The following is a 20,709-nucleotide window of genomic DNA, read 5'->3' as shown; positions in this document are numbered from 1 at the left end:
CTACAGCACAGACAACCCCATTGCCGTGTACAACCACTGCAGAGAGCTAAGAGGAGTAAGTGAAACATTGGCAACCATGTAATAATTTCAGGAAGGATTTAAAAACATGCTGTTATTAGAAAATAGAAACATCCCCGCCAACATTTAGCATCCATTTGATTTAATAAACACACTTTGCAGGCTAGTGTTAATAGAATTTGTTTCACTCATAGCAAACTATGCAGCCAATTTTATCCAACTCTCTCCATCAAGTAAGCCAAGGCACATATTCTGTAATATGAGTAGTAAAGCCCCTTCAGGCTGCTATTCATGCAAACTGTGTTAAGGTATCTATCTTCAACTACAGTTACATGTGAATATTTTGACAGCAGAAATCCTGCAGAAATCTGCTTAGCTGATCAAATGAACCCAAGATTTACACCTTTTCAAGCAGCACAGGAACACCAACCTCTCACCACATACCTGTGCAGGGAGTCACTGGCTGGAAGGAAGCAATATGAAAAGCCTGCACAGGCTGTACCTCACTAAGGAGGCAGGAGGATGCACATTCACATCATATGACAAAATACCAGAAATAAAACCCCTCCAAAGTACAAATGGTGTTATGAGGGCCTTGGCTTCTAAATTGAATGATCCTATCTCACTTCTGTTAGAAGTTCAAGTCAGCAGTGACACACTTTCTCCTGAGTAATTTTTTGGGTTTTTTTCTGGGTCAAAAGAGAAATAACATGCTTCTCATGACTGACTTATCTATAAGCTCATCCCAATCCACTGAAACTTCCACTGATCCACAGTAACTGCTGCCATACAAGTCCACCCTGTACTTAGGCACCACCACCTGTGTTACCCAAAGATTCAGTTTTCCTTTTAGACAGACAATGATTACAAGACTACTCCAGATCCTTCTGCGTGGCAGGACAAGAAGCAATGGGCACAAATTGAAACACAGGATATTCCATGTAGAAGAAGGAAAAAAAAACCCCACTTTTGCTTACCTTAAGGGTGTTCAGACACTGGAATAGGTTGCCAAGAAAGGTTGTGGAGTGTCAATCCTTGAAGATGTGCAAAACCCAGGTAGACACAGTCCTGGGAAACCTGCCCTAGTTCACCCTGCTTTGAGCATAGGGTTTGGACCACACAATCTCCAGAGGTCCTTTCCACACTCAAACATTCCATAATTCTATTACATTAGACCTTGCAAATCACACTGATAGCAGGACCTAAAAATGACTTTTTCTTTATTATTGTAGCTTCAAATAGTTCTGACAAAAGTAAGATGTCCAGATAGAACTTATAAAAGGAAAAGAGCTACTTGTGAAATTTCTGATTAATACTGTAATTTTTAGTGCTTCAGAGTAAAATTGTAGAACTAAAATGATATCAAATGTAAACATGTTAAAGTGCATTTACTGCAATGTACAAATTGAACAAGAAAAACTTCCTTCTTCCTGGACTGTATAGATTTACTGTAAATTACTCTAAACAACAGACATTTTAACTCATAACCCTGAATATTATCTGATGAGATATTGTTCTTCCTTTTTGAAATAGTGGTTTAATGTGGCACTATCACTTGAGGAAAAGGATCAAATTTTTAAATAGAAAGATTCTTTACGAATTACAACTGAATGAATTATATCTTGTACATTCTTTAGACAAAGTACTTTAGAGATCATGGCATGATACATCCCCATCATTTTGTTTTCAGACCAGAGCTGATAAGATCCCTCACACTGTTGAGGGAAACTAAGCCACTGTTTCAATCAACTATTAATAACAGAAATCTCGGAATTCTTTTGGCACTCTTTTGAGGATTCAGAAGTCTCATTTGAATCAGACAAGCTCAGCTGAGTTGCCATGAATTAGACAGGGTGTGTATCCTCTCCTGGCATACAGCATTTACTTACAGTTTACTTTAATAAGAAGTTGTGATGATGGAAAACAAAGAAGAGAACATGGGCCTTTGATCAAGACCCCTGTATCACCAACTGCTGATTACTGAGACAAACAAGGTCACATTTCAGAAACATACAAGACCATATTTGGATGGCCATTACTGCAAGTAATCTACTTGTAGACATTTACAAGGACTTTCAAGTTCAAAAGACAAAAACTCAAAGGGTCTTTATTCAACAAAGCCAGTGCTACCAGGCTTGGCTCCAGTTCCTGACTGGAAAGACACAATTGTTAACACCTATGACCAGGAAAAGAAAAGTTAATTCTACTGTCATATTTCTGAAGGTAAAAAATGTAGTAGAAGTTATCACAGAAGAATGTTATTTTAATGCTTGTCTTATAATTTTTAAGTCTTTCTTTCTGGAAAAAACCTTTTTTTTGATACACAAGTTGCATAAACTAAGCTTGCAAAACATGCATAAAACTCAGTTGACACAACCATGTCTACTTTGCTATTAATTATTTTCCTACATTGATTTTTTTGATTAACTACACAGTTCCAATACACAGTTCCATTCCTGTGTTTGTGGATGATGTATTAATACATCTCTTACCAGTACACTGTAGACTTATTAAAAATTAAAAAAACAAGTAATGAAACCAATGACAAAATTGCTTTGAAAATACCTGATATTTTTAAAAACGTTTATTATTGGGATTACCTTCTCCATGTTTTTTAAAATCAAGTTCCTCATTATCATCTGAAAGGCACCATAGGGACAGTGAATGGTGAACAGTAAACACCTCAGTGGCATTTTTCACAACTGGGAAATTTATCTGTCTCTGAGAGAATCCAAATGAAACGTGAACAGCAAGATATACAAACAGGAGCTCATTTGTAGCTGCATAGGCATGAAAACTCTAATTTCCATTAATTCCATGCTATCGTGGCATCTTCGGCACATTCACGTTACAAGTTTCTTCAATAAAATTGGCTTTTTTATGGGAAGGCTCAGCAAGGTCCTCTCCATGGTCCCTGCTAATCAAGGGCTCCTGGTCCCCCCTCTTGCGTTTGTTCATCAGGTGATTTTCTCCCTCACAGAGCTTTCCCTCTGGGACACCCAGTGTTCTCAGACAGACAATAGCTGCAGCCTGTTCTGCCAGTTTCTTGGACTTGTCCCTGAAGAGCAAGCACACAGAGCACATGTAAAAGTAGAAACTGAGGTCTCTACACTGCCAAGAGACAATTTCCTGTGTCTGATGCAACATCATGACACAAACAGCACTTGTAGTCATCTCACAGCAGAGGAACAAAACAGGTCAGTTCCAGAAATTATTTCAATCTTGCTAGGTGTCAGTGTTGATGCATCACTCCTGATGCAATATTCCTAGAAAATCTGTCTCTATCAGGTCTTGTCTCTTGAACACTTTCCATTTCAAAGGTACACAGCCAATGTGTGTTTGGCCCACACAATCCTCAGGAACGTAACTTTCACAAATCTGATCACTAAATAAAACTGAGTTACGAAGAATCACTTTTCTTGAAAGAGGCTCAGGTACATCTCTGGCAGATGTACAAGTTCATCGATGCTGACAAAAGCAGGAACTGTTTCATAATAATAAAAATTCTGTCATTTCTGAGAAAAACTGCCCATCACACATTTGTGCAAGTCAATATTTGAAAACATTTTCCACTCAAAATTTCATATCAGCTGAGCATAACTTCCTAAAGTCTCTGAACAGGAAGGCTGCAAAGCAGTTGTGTGCACTTGTCCTGTTTAAAATGTTCAATGCTGAGCTCTAGCTTTGCAGTTAAATCAAGATCACCTTAGGTGCAAATGCCTCAAATCAACTCCAGTATTAATAGATGATTGTATAAAATACCATAATGAAACTTCAGAGCAGCCCTGGATGTGGCTGCTAATTAACTGTGATCTCCAAGAACTCAGTGCACCGTCCTCTGCTTCACTGAATATAGACACTTAGTCCTGATTTCTTATTGGGACTGGATCTGCTGCAGTGGCTGAAGATATTCCAGCCTCTTCCAACATTCCCCTCCATCTCCCTTGGCTTCTTTCTGAACTCATCACAAACAGAATGGAACTGGGTCACCTATTTGCTCCCCTTCCAATACAACTTGTGGACTAACACAAAGTGAATTAAAATCTGTAACTGCTTACTTGATTATGCCAGTGCTTACTTCCTCTTGTAACATTAAATTCTCAGAAGTTTTTAATCCTTTCTACCTCCTAGAGGTAGCTTTAAGAAGTAGCTTTTAGCTGACCTTTATCAAAGCCAACTGGAATAAACTGGAATATCTCTTTAATGGAAGTTTTTAAGCAACGTTTCAGAAACAAAAATCCAGCTGAAAAATTAAAGATGGCTTACCACAGAGTTGATCGGTATTTTTGCTCAGCTACTGTCACTACTGAACAGAATAATCTATCCAGTGGTCTTTGAACCTGTAAAAAAAAGAATTAAAAGGGAAGGGGCTGTCAAAAACCAGTCATGTCATTCACAGAAGAAACAACATCACCAACATTCCTTCATAGGTATAAATAACAAGTAACATAACTTTAAAATTACTCTAATGCACACCACAAATTTCACCATACATATTCAACATTATAAAATTACAAAATTGTCCAAGCTACAAATATTTTTGCTCTACAAAAATAAAAAGTAATGAAATAATGTCCCCACATAAGCAAAAAGGTGCTCCTGTCCCATACAGTTCCTATCTGTAACAGTGTGCAACAACAGAGAAAACATTCCAAGACTTAATTCTTTACCTCACAGAAGTAAAAGAAAGTCAGTCATGGCCTCCTATATAATGACAGAGAAGTTACAGCAACTTCTGTCACAAATGAATCAAAAGCAGACTGAAGGTCTGACTCTAGATTTTTTATTTTCTAATAAAATAAGCTGCTGTTGTCATACCTGTGTGCATTACCATTTCTGCAGCTGCTTTCTGGAAGAGCTACACCAGACTGGGAAGCAGAATTTTTGATTACCTTGAGTTCTAAAATACTTAATTTCATATACAAGGCAGAGGAAGAGGTTTGAAAGAGTTTTTCATTGACTCACAGTTTCATAAACAGGCTGAGGATGCTTTTCTTTCCTACACCATTCCAGAAGATACATTTTTGGAGTGATTTGTGGTGGATATTCTCGCCTAGACAGAAAAATTTGTGGTCAAAAATTGTGCATAAAGTTCCATGTTAAAAAGACAGTTTCTGCTTATTGTATTACTTCTACCAGTTATTTGAAGTTTAATTTTACAGCTCAAATGATGAAAAAGATGCTTCTTCTTCATTAGATAACTCAAGTAATAGGTGTGAAAAGACATCTAAAATAAAATCTAAAGTTTTCCCAAACATTTACATCCTGTAGTAATACAGCTAGAGGAGAGATACTCACCAGAAAGGAGACTCTAACTAAATATGTGACACAGAAGAGAGATACAGTTTGGTACTGCTTATTATAAGCACCAATTAAACACTAGTAGAAAAAAAGGAGAAGCTGCTTCTGTTACGAAGCAGTAATCAAATGAAAAAAGGGTAGAAAATGTAGGAATTTATTCAGTTATTGACAAAGAATTACAGACCCTCACATACAGCAGAAAAAAACATTAAAAAATCTGTATTCAGTTCTCAAGGAGTCAGGTAATATATCCTCTAAATATTGAAGCATTATGACTGCATTTGTGGAGGATTTTACATATCACACTCTTCTTGAGCTGTTTGATAGGCCTATTAGCAAAAACAGCAAACACAACTGTAACATGGAAAGTAACAGCAATTCTATAAGCTTCAGAGTTTATAATTAAAAATGATATAAAATAGAATTCAACTCCATGAATTAATTTTTCAAGGAATAGTTTTTGAGTGGAACACATTTAGAAGACTTCAGATGAGCAAGTTCTCTGCTTAGAAAAGTATTAAGAAGTTTGTTCAGGACTTCTTATAGAAAAATTATGTTTTAGTCAAGTTTCACTAGAAATAACTGAACTCTAGATCTTTGTAATACACTTTTCTACATAGACATGTTCTTTTAAAATGTTTCTTTAGAGCACTCAGCACTTTCAACAAGTTAAGTGAAGAATTAAGCAGTCTCAGGAAGCCTGGAACTAAAGAATATCCTACAACATCTGAATGGCACAGGAAAAGTGGTGATTATGCAATGATGTTCACTTACTGCTTCACAGGAATTCACTCAGTAAGTGCTGTATTGCAAATCATTGTTTTCAAAAAACTGTTAAGAGACTGTGAACCTCACAGTTATTATTCAGAGATGCAAGATAGTGAAAAACTTGATTTGCATGCTTACTTGTCAAATCTAACAGCCATTTTTATTACATCTGGATCTTCCATTTGGTCATCTTCATCTTGTGTCTTGGTTTCTAAAGATGTTTTCTTTTCTTCAAAAATAGCTGTGGTTTCTTCATAGAAGTCACCCATTTCAAAGGCTTCACTATTCAAACAGAATTCCTTTATATTAGAAATCACTTTATGACAGAGAAAGAAAATGTAGAAATCAATTGTGTTTACAGAGAATTAAGTGCAAGTGTGGCTATATTCAGCATATCATTTCTCTTTCAATTCTTACCAGATATTGTTGAGCTACAAGTAGGAAAAGGATGTTCTAATTTCCAGCACTACATGTGCAATTTGTAGCTTGGGAGTGAAGGCAGAATCTGTCAGAAATACAGGTCCTGCAGTGTTCAAGTTATTAGCTCATTTAATAACTTGCAGTTGGATGAATCAGCAAACAAACATCTCAGAGTGACTCCTGGTGCATCAGCTCCACAAGGGCAATAGGGCAAGCAGGAAAAAGATTCTTCTTCTAATTATAGTGATTAAAAATAATATAAGCAATAAACACTACAGCATCCAAACCCCTCAAAATCTCAGATTTTCTGACTTCAGAGTATTATTCACAAGCCCAAATAAAGAGAAGAAGCAACCAGGATTTTAGTCAAAGGCAAAAGCCTCAAACCCTTTAAATTTCAAATTCATGGCAGGCTGGATGTACTTTGAACAACTGAGACTACTGATTTTCTGCAGATGACAACGGCAATAAAACCTGCAGCATAAAAGAAACTTTTACTTTCTGTTATGAGAATGCTGGTTGATATGGGGCTGTTCAATGACAAAATGAATTCTGCCCACAAAGCCATCTCCAATGCTCCAAGAAGAAAAGAAATGAAGCTGAACAATACTAACTTATGCTTCTAAAGGAAGGCAATTTATTACATAGTGCTATACAAATGTTTTATGGGAAGAGCAGCAGGCTGCTCTCTTGCATTCAGCACTGAGGTTAAAGCTCAAATGGCTGTAACCCATCTTCACCGCCAGGAGACAGCAGAATTATGCACTATTACTGTCTGAAGATAAACTGGTGCATTTAAAAAAACTAAATGTTCCTCAGTTATCTGGACATGAAACAGGTTGTTCAGAACAGGGGTTAAAAGACCAGGTTTGCTGGCAGAAAGCAGTTTCATAAATTTTCAAATGGCTCACTCTGTCCCCCTCTCCTGCACACACATTGCTTTAGCCCATTTTGAAGTTGGTATTGCATCACATGTACAAAACCAGTTTGATTTTGGAAGCCTGTAAAGAATTGTTAGGCATAGCACAGAAACCCCACAGCTGTACACCAGATCTCTATCCAGTGTTTATATGTATGAACTGTGACACCTCTAATTACCTGTGTAAAACTGTTACTTTACAGTATTTATTTTACATGTTATGCATTGCTATTCATGCAGCAGAAAACACCACCACCCTCTGGGCTAAGACTTTATTGAAGTTGCAAAAGATTTGAGTTCCAATCTATATTTTATCTTTTTTCCTAAACTCAAAATCTATAATCAAAATAGACAGTCTGTTAGCATACTAGAACTTGTCAAACTCTTTAAGTTGCCAAAGTGAAAAGTAACTTGCAAAGTTTGAATGTTGTTCATGGATTCCACTGCTCCTTTAAGAATAATGAAGTCTATCTCCCTTTATATATGCAGTACAAATTCCCTTCAATGTACTGTAATGTAACAATCATAGACAGAATTATTTCTAGAAAGCCAAAATTGGTAAAAGGCGATAAAATGGCAAAAGGATTGCAGGCATTTCCATTCATTTTGAAGATGAACAGAATGCTGATTAGGGTTTGCTAGAAACCAATACATTCTTTTTCAAAATAATTCAAGCTTTCAACATTTCCATCCATTTTTATACACATTAGATATCAAACAATTTCAGACTGCTCATTTTATAAAAAAAAAATAAGGAGACTCTTCCCTCCCTTTTATCAGAAGGATAATTATAACACACAACATGGATATGACACATGCAAGCTCAGAGCTTTATTTTGTTCAGTTTGAGATGTGTCCAAACCTGAATTCCCCTAATTCTGTGCAAATTCTTTATTCATCTGCCTATTTTATGGTTTCTCTCAAAATGTTTGTTTTTTCATTTCTCTCTCTCCCACTGAGAAATTTCATCCAGTCTGTTTCTGATGTGCAGGATGACAAGATTCTTTAAAGCTACTATATTTCCTCAAAAAGAGGAAATCATCATTCATTAGGATATTACAGGAATGAAAAGCAGCACAAAAAATTACATTTAAGTACCATACAACCAGATAACCCTGATACATATTTCTGAGTTTCTAAGTGTTCATTTTAAAACAAATATGTTATAAATATTCCAGTAACATTAAAAACCTCACATGCCAAATCAGTATCACTGGAAGAAGACAAGTTCCACAAAATTTCAGACAAGCTGAAATTTTTCTTTATCACTTCATGCAAATATTGGATAAATGCTTGTTACTCAGTGAAACACCACTCAAATTGGTGTGCTGAATATAGAGAGTTTTAGGGTTAAAGATTTAACATCTGAGCATGCAGGAAACCTGGAAAAGTTTACTCTGTTATTTCATATCTCCCATATGGATTTTTTGGGGTTAGTTTTGGGGTTTTTGCAGCTTCTCCTGACAGTGTGAAATGCCAGGCAGTGCTAGATAGAGAAGTGGTGTGCAAGTTTGACAGAGTACAACTCCTTTTCTGAAGTCCATGCTTACCAGATCTCCTGTGTGGACTGTGCAGCATGCAGCTTCTTACCCTGAGTAGTTTCCAACTGTTCTCTCAACATCTGACACAAGCAGTATTTAGTGTTGGTGTAGTGATTGTCATACCTCACTGCCTGATGGAAGGAGACAAAGAATTCAAAAACACACCAAACAAATTTATCTTCTATACTGCACATGGTGTCTTGATGACTTCCACAATCATTTTTGAAAGGCAAGCCACAGTGCAGTTTCCTCAGTAACATATTCAACACTACCCAAGAATGTGACTATAATCTGATTATTTTGGCATGACTTCACCAACTAAAGTTCAACTGACTCATATACTTCTGAAGAAAGAGTTGACCTGTTTACATCATTGACTAGAAATGCACTGATATTTTAGTAACTCGTTAATAGCAAGCTGAAATTAAGAAAAAAGAATTTGAATTGATGACATGATCGAAGTTACAGATTTCTGACTAATTTCCTATTACATCATTAAAATTTTGTCTTTTGAATAATGGATAAAACTTTATATATTAGATTACTTAGCTAATGGAGCTACAGTACTACAATAATACAGCATTACTTTATTGGCATAGCACTCCCTTTGCTTCCCTACTGCAAATACTTCTTGACAGTATTTGTGAAAAGAAACTAATTTCTAAAAGTGAATCTAGGAGCAACTGATTTTTTAATACTCCTTCACCTTTCTGTTCAATGTTGCAAATTCAATATTGTATACTGTATATAATAATCTGCTCAATTTGTACAACTGTGACTTTGAAAGAGTTGGACTACATTTTTTTAGATTTCTTTACATTTTTAGATAGCCTGGTAAGCCTCATAAATGTTCCCAAGAAACTAGGGCTAAAAAGAATGTTTTCTGAATAGAGATTTCTGAACCATTTTTTCTGAACAAAATCAAACAGAGGAAGCAGGAATTGATTTGCAAGGATCATGTAACATGCACTATGTTAAAATATCTCCAGAACCAAGTCTTTGAAATGAAGTTAAGATACTGCAGTAGGATTTGGATTGACAATTCTAAACAATGTTAATTACAAGTAAGATCTTCATAAAAACATACATATTTGATGTAATCTTGCATGACATCCTTCAAGGGGCAAAACCCCTCTTTTCTGAAGACAGAGGGGTTCCACATGGCAGCACGAGCAATCATGACTGATGAGGCAGCTGTTGCTTTCTGGAAGGTCTCAATGTCTGCATATTCCTTAATGAAGTCATGAGATCCTCCACTAAAAATTAACAACACCAATATAATTAATCATGGTTCTTTTTCCTGCACTTGGAAATCTTAAGTACAGGCATCTGACCATAATGAGCTAATTAGTCCAACTTACTTTGCTATTACTGGAATGGAGACAGCTTCAGATATGGCCTTGATAACATCACAGTGGACAGGGTGCTGAGGCCTCTCCTCCTTCTTCCTTTCCAACAAACAAAACAAACAAAAAAAGACAAGACCAAAGATTTCCCGTGGAATTTATAGATCTCTAAACCACAGCAGACATGACACAAAGATTATTGGGATACACTTGTTTCAGCTTATTTATTTTATATATTTGATGTTTTTAGATACAAAGTATGCAAGATAATTTTAGCTTTATTTGGTCTTTGACAAAAATAATTAGGAAAAGAGCAGCAAGCAGTTTAATTCCCTGATTACTGACTTGATTTCTTAGAACACCAATTCAGTTAACAGTTGAAATCAGAACCACATATTACATTTAGAGTATAGAGTATACTCATATCAGTCATATCATACTGTGGTACAGTCATCAACAAACTAAAAAAATCTAAGTCTTTCTTGCCTAAAATCAATTTACCTTCCATGGACTGCAATGGCAGCAATGCCAGTTTTCTCTATTCTCTTCACCAGATTCACAGTATCCTCCACCTGAGGGATAAGAGAGTCTGACATGATTTTAATTCAAAGCAAAAGGAATAACTATAATGTGACCATTGTACAAACAAATGCTGGAAGTCTTCTTTTATCAAGAGGGATGTGATTCCTGTCTTTCACCAATAACATAACATTTACAACCATTTAATATCTACTTCAATTAAAGAACCACATGCTATGGCAATAAAAAAAAAGAATCCATTTTCAATGCTTCCATGAACTTACAGATTACAAACTTTCTCAAACCAGGTAACATAATACTCTGTAGCTGGAGAATATTTTCCAAAGTTTTTCAGATTGTCAATTGAAAATGACTGGAACATTTGATTAGCAAGTCCTCTCTAATTTACTCTGTAAATTGTAATTAAAATGCTTTTCAGTTAGAGGATGCCTTCTGAAATCAACCTAACATGCAATCACACAACTATAAATATTCCTCTCAGATGTGCCTTAAAAATGTTAACCAGCATCTAAAAAAGTCTAAGAATATTCATACATGCCCAGTAAATCAAAAGGCCCAGTGTATCTTCAAAGAGATAAAATGCTCTTAAAAAGCAGAAATAAAATTGACACACTGCTGCACTAGCCTGTCTTATGCATCTTTAGGGAAAGGGAGAATGAAAAAAAGGCAAATTTTCCTTTCAAACGCTGGAGGAATATCTGTGGCTCATCCCAAACATACCAGATTCAGTCTGAAAACTGCAACATGTCCCAGCTGGCAGGGATGCAGAGACAGAAGCTCACCTGCTGTTCTGATGGATGACATTATGCAAAACCAGCTTGAAACAAAAAGGAAGAGGCTCTAGGATAAAGGTACCAGTTCTCTAATTTAACACTTCAGAACCAAAATGATCTTAGACTGGGTTACTGATTCTTTTCACACAAGCTTCATTTGTTTATCCCAACACATAAATGACTCCTGATCAAAACTGGCTCAGGTACAGTTCATCCATCTACTGAAATATCTGTTTAGGTCATATGCAATCATAGTATCTAGGAAATAATTAAATACTCAATTGCTAAATAATCAGTCTTTAAAAGAGAAGGCACATAATCTCTTGGAGGTTTAAAAATACGTAGAGAAGTCATGTGAAAAAAAAAAAAAAGAAAAAAAAAAGCAGTAAGGAAGCTACATCAGATGTAAAAAAAGTCCTGACTGACCCTTTAACTTCATTGGCTGTTCTAACTGCATGAACAGGAAAACAGTATGGGAGAAAAATTAGTCTGAAAGAACGGAAAGCAATCATGTATTGGCTACCCCATGTGAAAAGCAGGAACTAACAGCATCTACTGGCTGCTCAAGGGTGCTGTCCTACACCCTTTTATACCTCTATGATATAAAAAATGACTCAGTTGAGAAATTTAGAGGATAAAAGCCTCTGTGCCCTTGCCTATCATAGAAACTGACAAGCCCACAATCACAGTCTCTGTGCACCTGCAGGTCAGATTTAGGCTGGGACAGCATCCCAAAGAGATACTTTAAGTTCCAAGTGCTATTTCACAGCAACAGGAGTATAGTGAAACATACTAGAACAACATATATTCTAACTGATAGTAAATCAGAGCAATAGCAGCTGAACACTTCAGCACAACAATTTATGCTCTTACTGAGGGTAAAATGCGGATTTTGCAGGTTACCGGTTTACAAATTCCTTTAACAAGAGTGGTCAATATCTGAAAAAAAAAAGAGAAGACAAAAATCTGATCACAACAGTGGCTTTACTAAAACCTTCCTCCTTTCTCTCTTGAAAATAAATTAGAATAATGTAACACTGTTTACTATTCCTCTATAAAGAATCTTACATGCTAGACAGATATATACAATCTGTAACTGAATATACAATTTTATCCAATAGGTACACAAGCCTACTTCTAGTCTAAGACACTTTTACTGCCACTTCTTTGTTGATTTGAACTGGATTTTTAGAGAGAAATGAACTGCTGCTGGAGTTTCAACACTGCTTTTAACATGGCATGACCAGTGAACTCTGATTTCAAATTACACACATAGACACATAAAACTCACAAATATTGGACCACACTGAAAGTTTTTAAACTGAAAAAAACCCAAAAGTTACAGTTTTATAGTCCAGATAATGGCAAGGACAACCAAATCAGGAATATTTCTCTATAACCTTAACTCCACTGTCCTAAACTGAGTAGTTCACTCAACTGATCATAAATTTGTTGTCTATGCAACTCACTCCTGCTGCCAGTAGAGCACAGTGCACAATTCTTCCCAAGGCAGCTCCAACCCCACCAGGTGATACTTACAGACTCTATTTTGTCAGGATCAGACAGCAGTGCTGCTCCCATACCTCCCTGGCAAAACAGACAGAAGCTGTTACCCACCAGGCAAACACATTTTTCAGCTCAATTGTTTTGCCTAATAGCAGACCACAACAAAAGCACAATGTTATATTAAGGAAAAACTGGCAAAACTTAAAATACAGGAGCATTACTGAACACCTTGGTGCTACATTTCTTAGACCTGTATCAGAGTAATTAAGGGCATCAACTTGCTCTCATCACTTTAGAGAGCAGACAGGATTTCGGAAAGCTATTTTTAGCAAATATAATAATAATAATTTTCCTGTTTTTCATCCATAACATAATTATGAACAATTTAATATTTTAGCTGTTCTTCCCACACCATTTCATCGGCATACATAGATGCCGAGTCCAACAGCTTTTTTGTACAAATATTTTTGACCCAGAACAATTGTTGGAGAATAACCATTGTCCAGTAGTTGTACTCCTGATCTTTCACCCTAGCACAAGATGGATATTTTGGTATTTTGTTCTTAATGGTTCTGTGGAGCATTTGAAATCAAAATGGAGTGCCATGGTTCAATTTATTGATCTTTTATCTCTACACCAAGAGCTTAACAGTCCTAACAACCAGTTTGAATGCTCTGTTCTAGTCACATATACAGGACTAATTTAGAACTGCATATGCTTTATTACAAAATAAACAAACAAACCAGGTTTTAAGAGATCCATTGTCCTCCCACTTAAAACTTACAAATAATTGAATTCAGCATTACTAAGTTGTGACTGTTTTTTGCCACCTATTTGCTCAGATGACAAATTGTGATTTCAATTTTTATTAAGGCTAGGCAGAACTTATTTCACTCAACGAACAAATTAATGACTTCAGAAGAATATTAAAAAGCCCTAAACACCTCATTTTATCTAGCCTTTAAGAATTTAATTTTCTAACAGCCTATGTTATTTTACTGTATTAGGGCCATGACACCTTCTAGAGTGTTCTGTTTACTACAAACAATTACATTTAATTTTTCTCTTCATCAAAATTTTACTGCTTGAATTTGAAAACTAGACCATGCATTCCACACTCCATACCTCCAAGACAGAAAAGGCTCATTTAAGAGTAATCAAAATCCACTTGCCTTAGTAGAATATTCTTTTGGGCATCCCATGTTGATATCAATACCAGCCACATCACTCTCTCTGAAAGAGAAGGAAAAATTAATTTTTTTTAGCATATTAGAACAAGAAACAGATATCTTTCCAGGTAATTTGTTCCATCATCACTGAGGCTTAAATGAAAACTCAAAGTAAATTTGAACTTCTGAATTTTTAGCTTCTCCTTTATTTAAGTTAAATATATAAATCTTAATGATGGTCTGAAGATCAGATTGTTCAAAGGTTTCAATAACCAGTGCTGTGCAGAAGCTACAAATACTCATCTTAAATACCTTCAACTTAATCCTATATAAAGTATATCCACCACTAAATTCATCACTACAGTAAGTCCTATTGAAACTTCCATCCATTTAAATGAAGGCTTAAAACCACCTTTTTAAGAGCCACTTTTTGTTTCTGCACAAAGCATTACTGGAGGCTTTAAACCACAAACAGTAAGAGACATTTTCAGATATATTGGTCTTGCAGCTGTGCAATATCCAGGGAAATTCATACTGGAGAGATCAAGGACACATTTGCACTAGCAAGAAGCCATCCCAGCACAGAATTTATGCAACTAAACTTTTCCTGGTTCTATCAAGAGCTACATTGATGCTCTCAAGCATAAAAAAACTGTCTTCTACAATAATTCCCCTGTACATAAAATCCCAGACAAACCCATGGTGGGAAGGGGGTGAGAGAAGATGACTTACACAAGTTTAGCTACTGCCAGGGCTCTTTCAGCATCTGCTGAACCCTATTGGTAAAAGAAGAGGGATTGTAATTACAAAATATCATCAAATTATCAAAACCCAAGGTGCTTACTTGCACATGTGTACAACTATATTTGTTCTGAACATTTAGTACAGACAGAGACCCACTCAGAGGCACACTGGATACTTAAAACATTTACCTATAGCACATATTGGAGTCAGCCACTGGATGATAAAAGGTGATACAAAAAAGGATCCAAAGAGGTCTCTCTGCCCTCTTCACCTACAGCAATATCAAATGTTCTTAGACCCTCAGCAACAGATATCTATTTTAATGTTCTTAAGGAGCTTCACTAATAACAATGCTACAGACTCTACAAGCAACTTATTTCAGGGCCACATTACCACTGAAAAAGGTCTTTTCAGAGTCTAATGCAGTCCACTCATGCTTCCCCTTCCCTCCAAGCCCATCATCTCTTGTCCTACACAGAGTAGCCTCTAAGAGCAAATTACTGTCTTTCTCTTCAGCAGGAAGAATCTTTAATTCATTTGTGCAATGCCAATGCATACATTATCTGTACTAAACAATGCTACTTCTTTCAGTCTTTCCAGTGAGACTGTTTACAGGACAGTGCAAAACTTCAGTGCGTGATCAGACATCAGCACAATTTATTTTCCACATCCATAAGTTCAGAAAAGATACCTCTTACAAAACCAAGCTGCTGGAGAGCACAGAGGTTATCTTAATCACCTTCTCTGAAAACAGCTCTAAGGAGAGCTTACAATGTAGAATCTTGATTTGTACCAACAGCTCAGAAATTCTGCAACAGCTTTGGTGTGAAACCACCTCATGTTGTCAGAAGAGTATCTGGTATCTTACCATTTGGAAGACAACACGTTCTCGCTCCCTTTCACAAGTTCTGAAAACAACTCTGTCGTTAGGTGCAACAAAGTCCACTGTTTCAAGTACTTCTGTATGAAATGAGAAACAGACAAAAAAATCTGTACAAATGTAAAAATGTTTAAAAAGTCATATGACCATGTCATAAATGAAATGCCATCAAAGTAATTTGATGTTCTTTGGAAAGTATCAAAGCCCGATGATGATTCAGCCGGAATTAATAGTACTATTTTTGGGAAGGGGTAGGAGGGGAGAGGAGATTTGTAGTGAACTTTTGTTTCCCAGCAGGGACACTGCAAACAACTGTTTCTTTGCCACTCAAACAGGTCTCAAAGATACCTTTTTAAGAGCTTGCAGTGACAATCATGTTATTTCAAGTCCAGCCCATGGACTTCAAGTTAATAAATGAATGATAAACAGTGAGGTCTTGTATGTGCTGCTTCCTTATTGCAGTAGACTAAAAGGTGTGTATATTATCATGTCACAAACAGCTAACATTTAAAAAGACACATGATTGGAAACTGTCTCTACTGCAGTCCAAACAAACTCAAAGTTTGAAACTATAGAGCAGCAGACAAGTCTAAGGTAGCACTTCAGAAGCTTACTGTAAGCCCCTAGACTCAATTCAGTGAGATAATATGTACTGATACATCACTATAATTACTAGAAAAATGCTTCAGAGAAATAATTATCCTTTCTCTTAACTAGAAAAGAGACTTCTTCCAGGCATTATCAGAAGAAATGCCATACTTACCATTTATAACCCTCTTACACTGCAGCATCTTTATGTCAATCAGCTCCTGAGTAGAAAGAATAAAAAAGTCTCAGTGAGTTGAATTGTTTCAACCAATCAGCTCTAAACAGTTGCCCATTTTATTAAGTAATTATCTAGAGAGACTAACTTCTCTGAGCAATCTGTCTCAGTACCTCAGCACATTCTGTTAAAGAACTTCTTACTAATATCTAATCTAAAGCTTGCCTCTCTTCAGTTTAAAACAGCTCCCCCTTGTTCTATCACTATCTGTCCTTGTAAAATGTTCCTCTCCCTCTTTTTAAAAAGCCCAAGCCCCCTTTAAGAACTAGAACGGCTCAATGAAGTCTCCTTAGAGCCTTCTCTCCTCCAGAGAGAACAATCCCAACTCTCTCAGCCTGTGGTGGTAGGAGAGGTACTCCAGCACTCTCATCAACACTGTGGCCTCCATGGATCCACTGTAACAGGTCCACACAGTTCTTGTGCTGAGGACCCCACACCTCAATTTCAGGCAGCTTAAAAAAAAATGTGCTTAAGAAACAAGGAGAGCAATACTATGAGTGAAATACATGGAGGCACAGCAGAACTAACCAGATGAGACATGAAGTCAGTCTTCAAAGTTCCTTCAAAGTTCTGACTCTACTGAAACAAAATACAAAAAAACCCCAACAACAACAAAACCTACACCCCCAAATGCAAATAAAAGTACAACTTGAGGAAGCTGCTATGGTGTCTTGTCTAAATTACTTGAAGTTACTAAACAACCTCAAAATACAGATTTGCCATAACTCGAGAATGGCTCAGAGAAACGCCTCAAGACATAGAGATTCTTCTTGCCTCGTTTTTAATGGAAAACTATGTGTAAAAAGAACAAGTCATACAATAAAACAAGTCCATTTGTACTTTCCTTAATAATAATGTTACTAGATAAAACCACCTTATCTGCTCCTTCTCCATACCTCACAGTACACGATATCGGCACCATAGTCCAGAGCAAGCAGACGCATTGGCAGTGTCCCCACTCGCACCATTGGAGCCAGGATCTTCTTTCCTCTAAAGCACAGCGGGGTGTTCACCGTCATTCCCGTTGCTGTGTCACCTGAAAGAGAGAGCCCAGGGGGGCTGCCAGGGACTGTCATTTCCCACCCGCAAACACAGGCGTGTCCTTTGCTGGGAACAGGCGGCGGGTGCCCCGCCAGGTGCGACAGGGCTCGCCGGGCAGCGGGGACCGGGCTCACCCAGCGTGAGGGCGCCGGGGGATCCTCCCCGCCGCACCGGCTCCTTCCCGAGCGCCCCGCGCCGCCCCTGCCAGAGCCCCTCAGGGCCGCGGCTGCTCCCGCGGTGGCAGCGCGGGGAAGGCTCTCAGCCGGCAGCGGAAAAAGGCGAAAGAGAAGGGCGCGGCAGCCCCGCCGCACTCACCCTCTTCGCGTGGCTCTGCCGCGGCTCCGCGGGGAGGGGACAACCGGGGCCAGCGCCTCCTTAGGCGTCATCGGGCAGCGCCGCCGCCCCACGTGGGGGCCGCAATGGCGCTGGGCCGGGCCGGGCCGGCGCTCGCCCTCCCGCTGCTGCTGCCGCGGCGGCCGGCGGGCAGCGGGACGACGGCAGCGGCGGGGAGCCCGCAGCCCCCCGGGGCCGTGGTGCGCGTCCCCTGGGCCCTGCGGCAGCGCCTGCAGCGGGGCGCGCAGCGCCGGCGGCGCGAGCAGGGGGAGGCGGCGGCGCCGCGTTCCGGGAAGCTGCTGCTGCGGAGCCGGCGGCCGGAGCTGAGCCAGCCCCGCTGGCAGACGGTGGGGCGCTGGGAGCAGCCGCCGCTGGTGTCGGCGGGCTGGAAGCACCGGAAGGCGTACGGAGATTACTTCCAGCTAGAGCCCTCGCAGGAGGCGGCTCCCGCCTTGCAGGCGCTGCCGGCTGAGGCGGGACAGGGCCCGACCTTCGCCGAGCTGGGGCTGCAGCCGGTGCTGCTGGCCGGCCTGGAGCGGCTCTCCATCGGCCGGCCCACGGCCGTGCAGCGCCTCGCCATCCCCGCGCTGCGCCGCGGCCGCAGCGCGCTGTGCGCCGCCGAGACGGGCAGCGGGAAGACTCTGGCGTACCTGCTGCCGCTGCTGGAGCGCCTGCTCGGCCGCCCCGAGGCGCCGGCGGAGGCGGCGGGGCCGGCGGCGCCCCGCGGGCTGGTGGTGCTGCCGTCGCGGGAGCTGGCGGCGCAGGTGGGCGCGGTGGCGGCGGCGCTGTGCGCGCCCGCGGGGCTGGCGGTGCGCGGCCTCACGGGCGGCGGGGCCGCGGGCGGGCTGCGGAGGCAGCTGCGGGCGCCGCCGCCGGGCCCCGCCGTGCTGCTGGGCACCCCCGGCGCGCTGCGGGAGGCGCTGCGGCGGCGCTTCCTGGCCCTGGAGAGGCTGCGCTGGATGGTGCTGGACGAGGCGGACTCGCTGATGGACGAGTCCTTCACGGAGCTGCTAGAGGAGATCCTGGCATACGCGCCCCTGGCCGCCGGCGCTCCCGGGCCGGCCGGTCCCGACGAGGAGAGGACGCAGGTGGTGGTGGTCGGAGCCACCTTCCCCGCGGGGCTCAGCGAGACGCTGGCGAAGTTCACTGACGTGGGCCAGTTTGTCACCCTCAGCACCCAGAGCCTGCACCGCCTGCCGCCTCACGTCCAGCAGAAGTTTGTCCGCCTCAAAGGCCGGGACAAGCTGCCCGAACTGCTGCAGCTGCTCAAGGAGCGCCCATCATCTGGCGGGGCTGTTCTCATCTTCTGCAACAGTGCCAGCACCGTCAACTGGCTGGGCTATATCCTGGACGACCACAAAATCAAGCACCTGAGGCTTCAGGGGCAGATGTCAGCAGCTGCTAGAGCTGGCATCTTTGCCTCTTTCCAGAAGGGTGACGTGTCTGTCCTTGTCTGCACTGACCTTGCCTCACGGGGGCTGGACACCAGCAGTGTGCAGCTAGTGGTCAACTATGACTTCCCAGACACCCTGCAGGACTACCTGCACCGTGCCGGGAGAGTCGGCCGGGTTGGGAGCAAGGCACCTGGAGCTGTGGTTAGTTTTGTCACCCATCGGTGGGACGTGGACCTGGTACGGAAAATAGAGACTGCAGCCCGGAAAAGGACAGGTCTCCCAGGAATGGACTCTATTAATAAACCACCACCTAAAGGAGGTTGATTCGGAGTTGTGAGGCATTCCCTGGTAGGGGCTTACCTTGAGGCCGTTAAGGCAGAGTGAATGAGCTGCTGTGTTTAAGGCAGATAGATTGAAAGAATAGAGTTGAGTTTCAGAACCAGGTGGTCAGGTTAACTTTGTGCACTGTTCTGGAAGCTGCAGTATTCATTTGCAGAGCCATCACAACATGTGGCTTTCCCAAAGGAAGCTAGTAAGTGAGTAACAGAATGCTTTTGGAGAATATTGAGGAATTACTTCATCAGTTGATTTGGTTTACTTATTTTGAGACATAATTTAAATTCGAATCCAATGAAAGCATGTTTGTATGATACACAGTTCTATTTCATTACTGCCCACCACCATCAGCTAACATTAGTTATTAAAACTGAAAAATTGCTGCTGTGGCAGGAGAAAAAACATGACCAGTTACAGACACAAGGAACTAAAGGACAAAGGATACTTTTATTTTCTTATGATGTAGCAGTGCATTCAGAGAACTCTAAACTGGATACCTGTAAAGTACAGCAGGAATGAGAAGGCACAATAATGCTTGAGGCTCTTTCAAGGCCTTATTTTGTTATAGTTACCTTTCACTGAGAAATGGGATCTTGCTCCTTCATCTTATATTAAATAAAAAGTTCTAAAGTGTTTTCTGTACTTTTTTTTTCTGCTTACTGTGGTGATATATACAGTTTCTGAACTGACTGTAAAAAAACAAAAAAACCCCACCCCCAGCGCACTGAAAGATGTCTTCTGTTAAATAAAAGAAGTGTGTTGACTCACAGGTTCTAGTGACTCTCATGTAACAGAGTGAGTGTAGGATTTCTTTTGAATGTTGTGCCTTTGTCCTGTTTTGCTTCAAACCAACAGAG

The 20,709-nt window shown here is 40.2% G+C and overlaps 2 protein-coding genes across 8 annotated transcripts; one reads left to right on the top strand and one right to left on the bottom strand.

Annotated features, from left to right (window-relative positions):
* Positions 1-2,098: 2,098 nt before the first annotated feature.
* Positions 2,099-18,851, bottom strand: DUS2 (dihydrouridine synthase 2). Of its 7 annotated transcripts, none has more exons than XM_053952844.1 (16): positions 18,773-18,851; positions 17,645-17,784; positions 16,689-16,734; positions 15,914-16,005; positions 15,034-15,077; positions 14,301-14,365; positions 13,166-13,209; positions 12,500-12,565; positions 10,815-10,885; positions 10,329-10,415; positions 10,055-10,223; positions 8,977-9,098; positions 6,226-6,369; positions 4,984-5,071; positions 4,285-4,358; positions 2,099-3,076 (listed from the first exon to the last, which is right to left on the bottom strand). In XM_053952844.1, exons 2-16 carry the CDS (start codon positions 17,765-17,767, stop codon positions 2,839-2,841), a joined length of 1,473 nt encoding a protein of 490 aa, XP_053808819.1. In that variant the 5' UTR covers positions 17,768-17,784; positions 18,773-18,851; the 3' UTR covers positions 2,099-2,838. The 7 variants fall into 7 exon arrangements, with proteins under 7 accessions (XP_053808819.1, XP_053808816.1, XP_053808817.1 ...); XM_053952841.1 differs by lacking the exon at positions 18,773-18,851 and adding an exon at positions 18,105-18,154; XM_053952842.1 differs by lacking the exon at positions 18,773-18,851 and adding an exon at positions 18,105-18,120 and having other exon boundaries at positions 17,645-17,807.
* On the top strand, positions 18,194-20,621 carry DDX28 (DEAD-box helicase 28). Its single transcript, XM_053952846.1, has one exon. The coding sequence runs from the start codon at positions 18,209-18,211 to the stop codon at positions 19,838-19,840; it is 1,632 nt and encodes a 543-aa protein (XP_053808821.1). The 5' UTR covers positions 18,194-18,208; the 3' UTR covers positions 19,841-20,621.
* The last annotated feature ends 88 nt before the right edge of the window (positions 20,622-20,709 follow it).

Source organism: Vidua chalybeata, chromosome 11 (assembly GCF_026979565.1).
Source record: "Vidua chalybeata isolate OUT-0048 chromosome 11, bVidCha1 merged haplotype, whole genome shotgun sequence".
NCBI classification, from domain to species: domain Eukaryota; kingdom Metazoa; phylum Chordata; class Aves; order Passeriformes; family Viduidae; genus Vidua; species Vidua chalybeata.
The sequence above is the reverse complement of the archived record's forward strand: the minus strand, read 5'-3'. Positions and strand labels throughout refer to the sequence as shown.

Excerpts from the sequence above, each read along its gene's own strand:
- DUS2 (XM_053952839.1), bottom strand. The coding sequence starts at position 17,824 with ATGACAGTCCCTGGCAGCCCCCCTGGGCTCTCTCTTTCAGGTGACACA. Across the intron at positions 16,735-17,644 it reads CCGATATCGTGTACTGTGAG|GAGCTGATTGACATAAAGAT; the intron begins GTATGGAGAAGG and ends CTTTCTACTCAG. Across the intron at positions 6,370-8,976 it reads CAGTCCACACAGGAGATCTG|TGAAGCCTTTGAAATGGGTG; the intron begins GTAAGCATGGAC and ends CTGTTTGAATAG.
- DDX28 (XM_053952846.1), top strand. The coding sequence starts at position 18,209 with ATGGCGCTGGGCCGGGCCGGGCCGGCGCTCGCCCTCCCGCTGCTGCTG.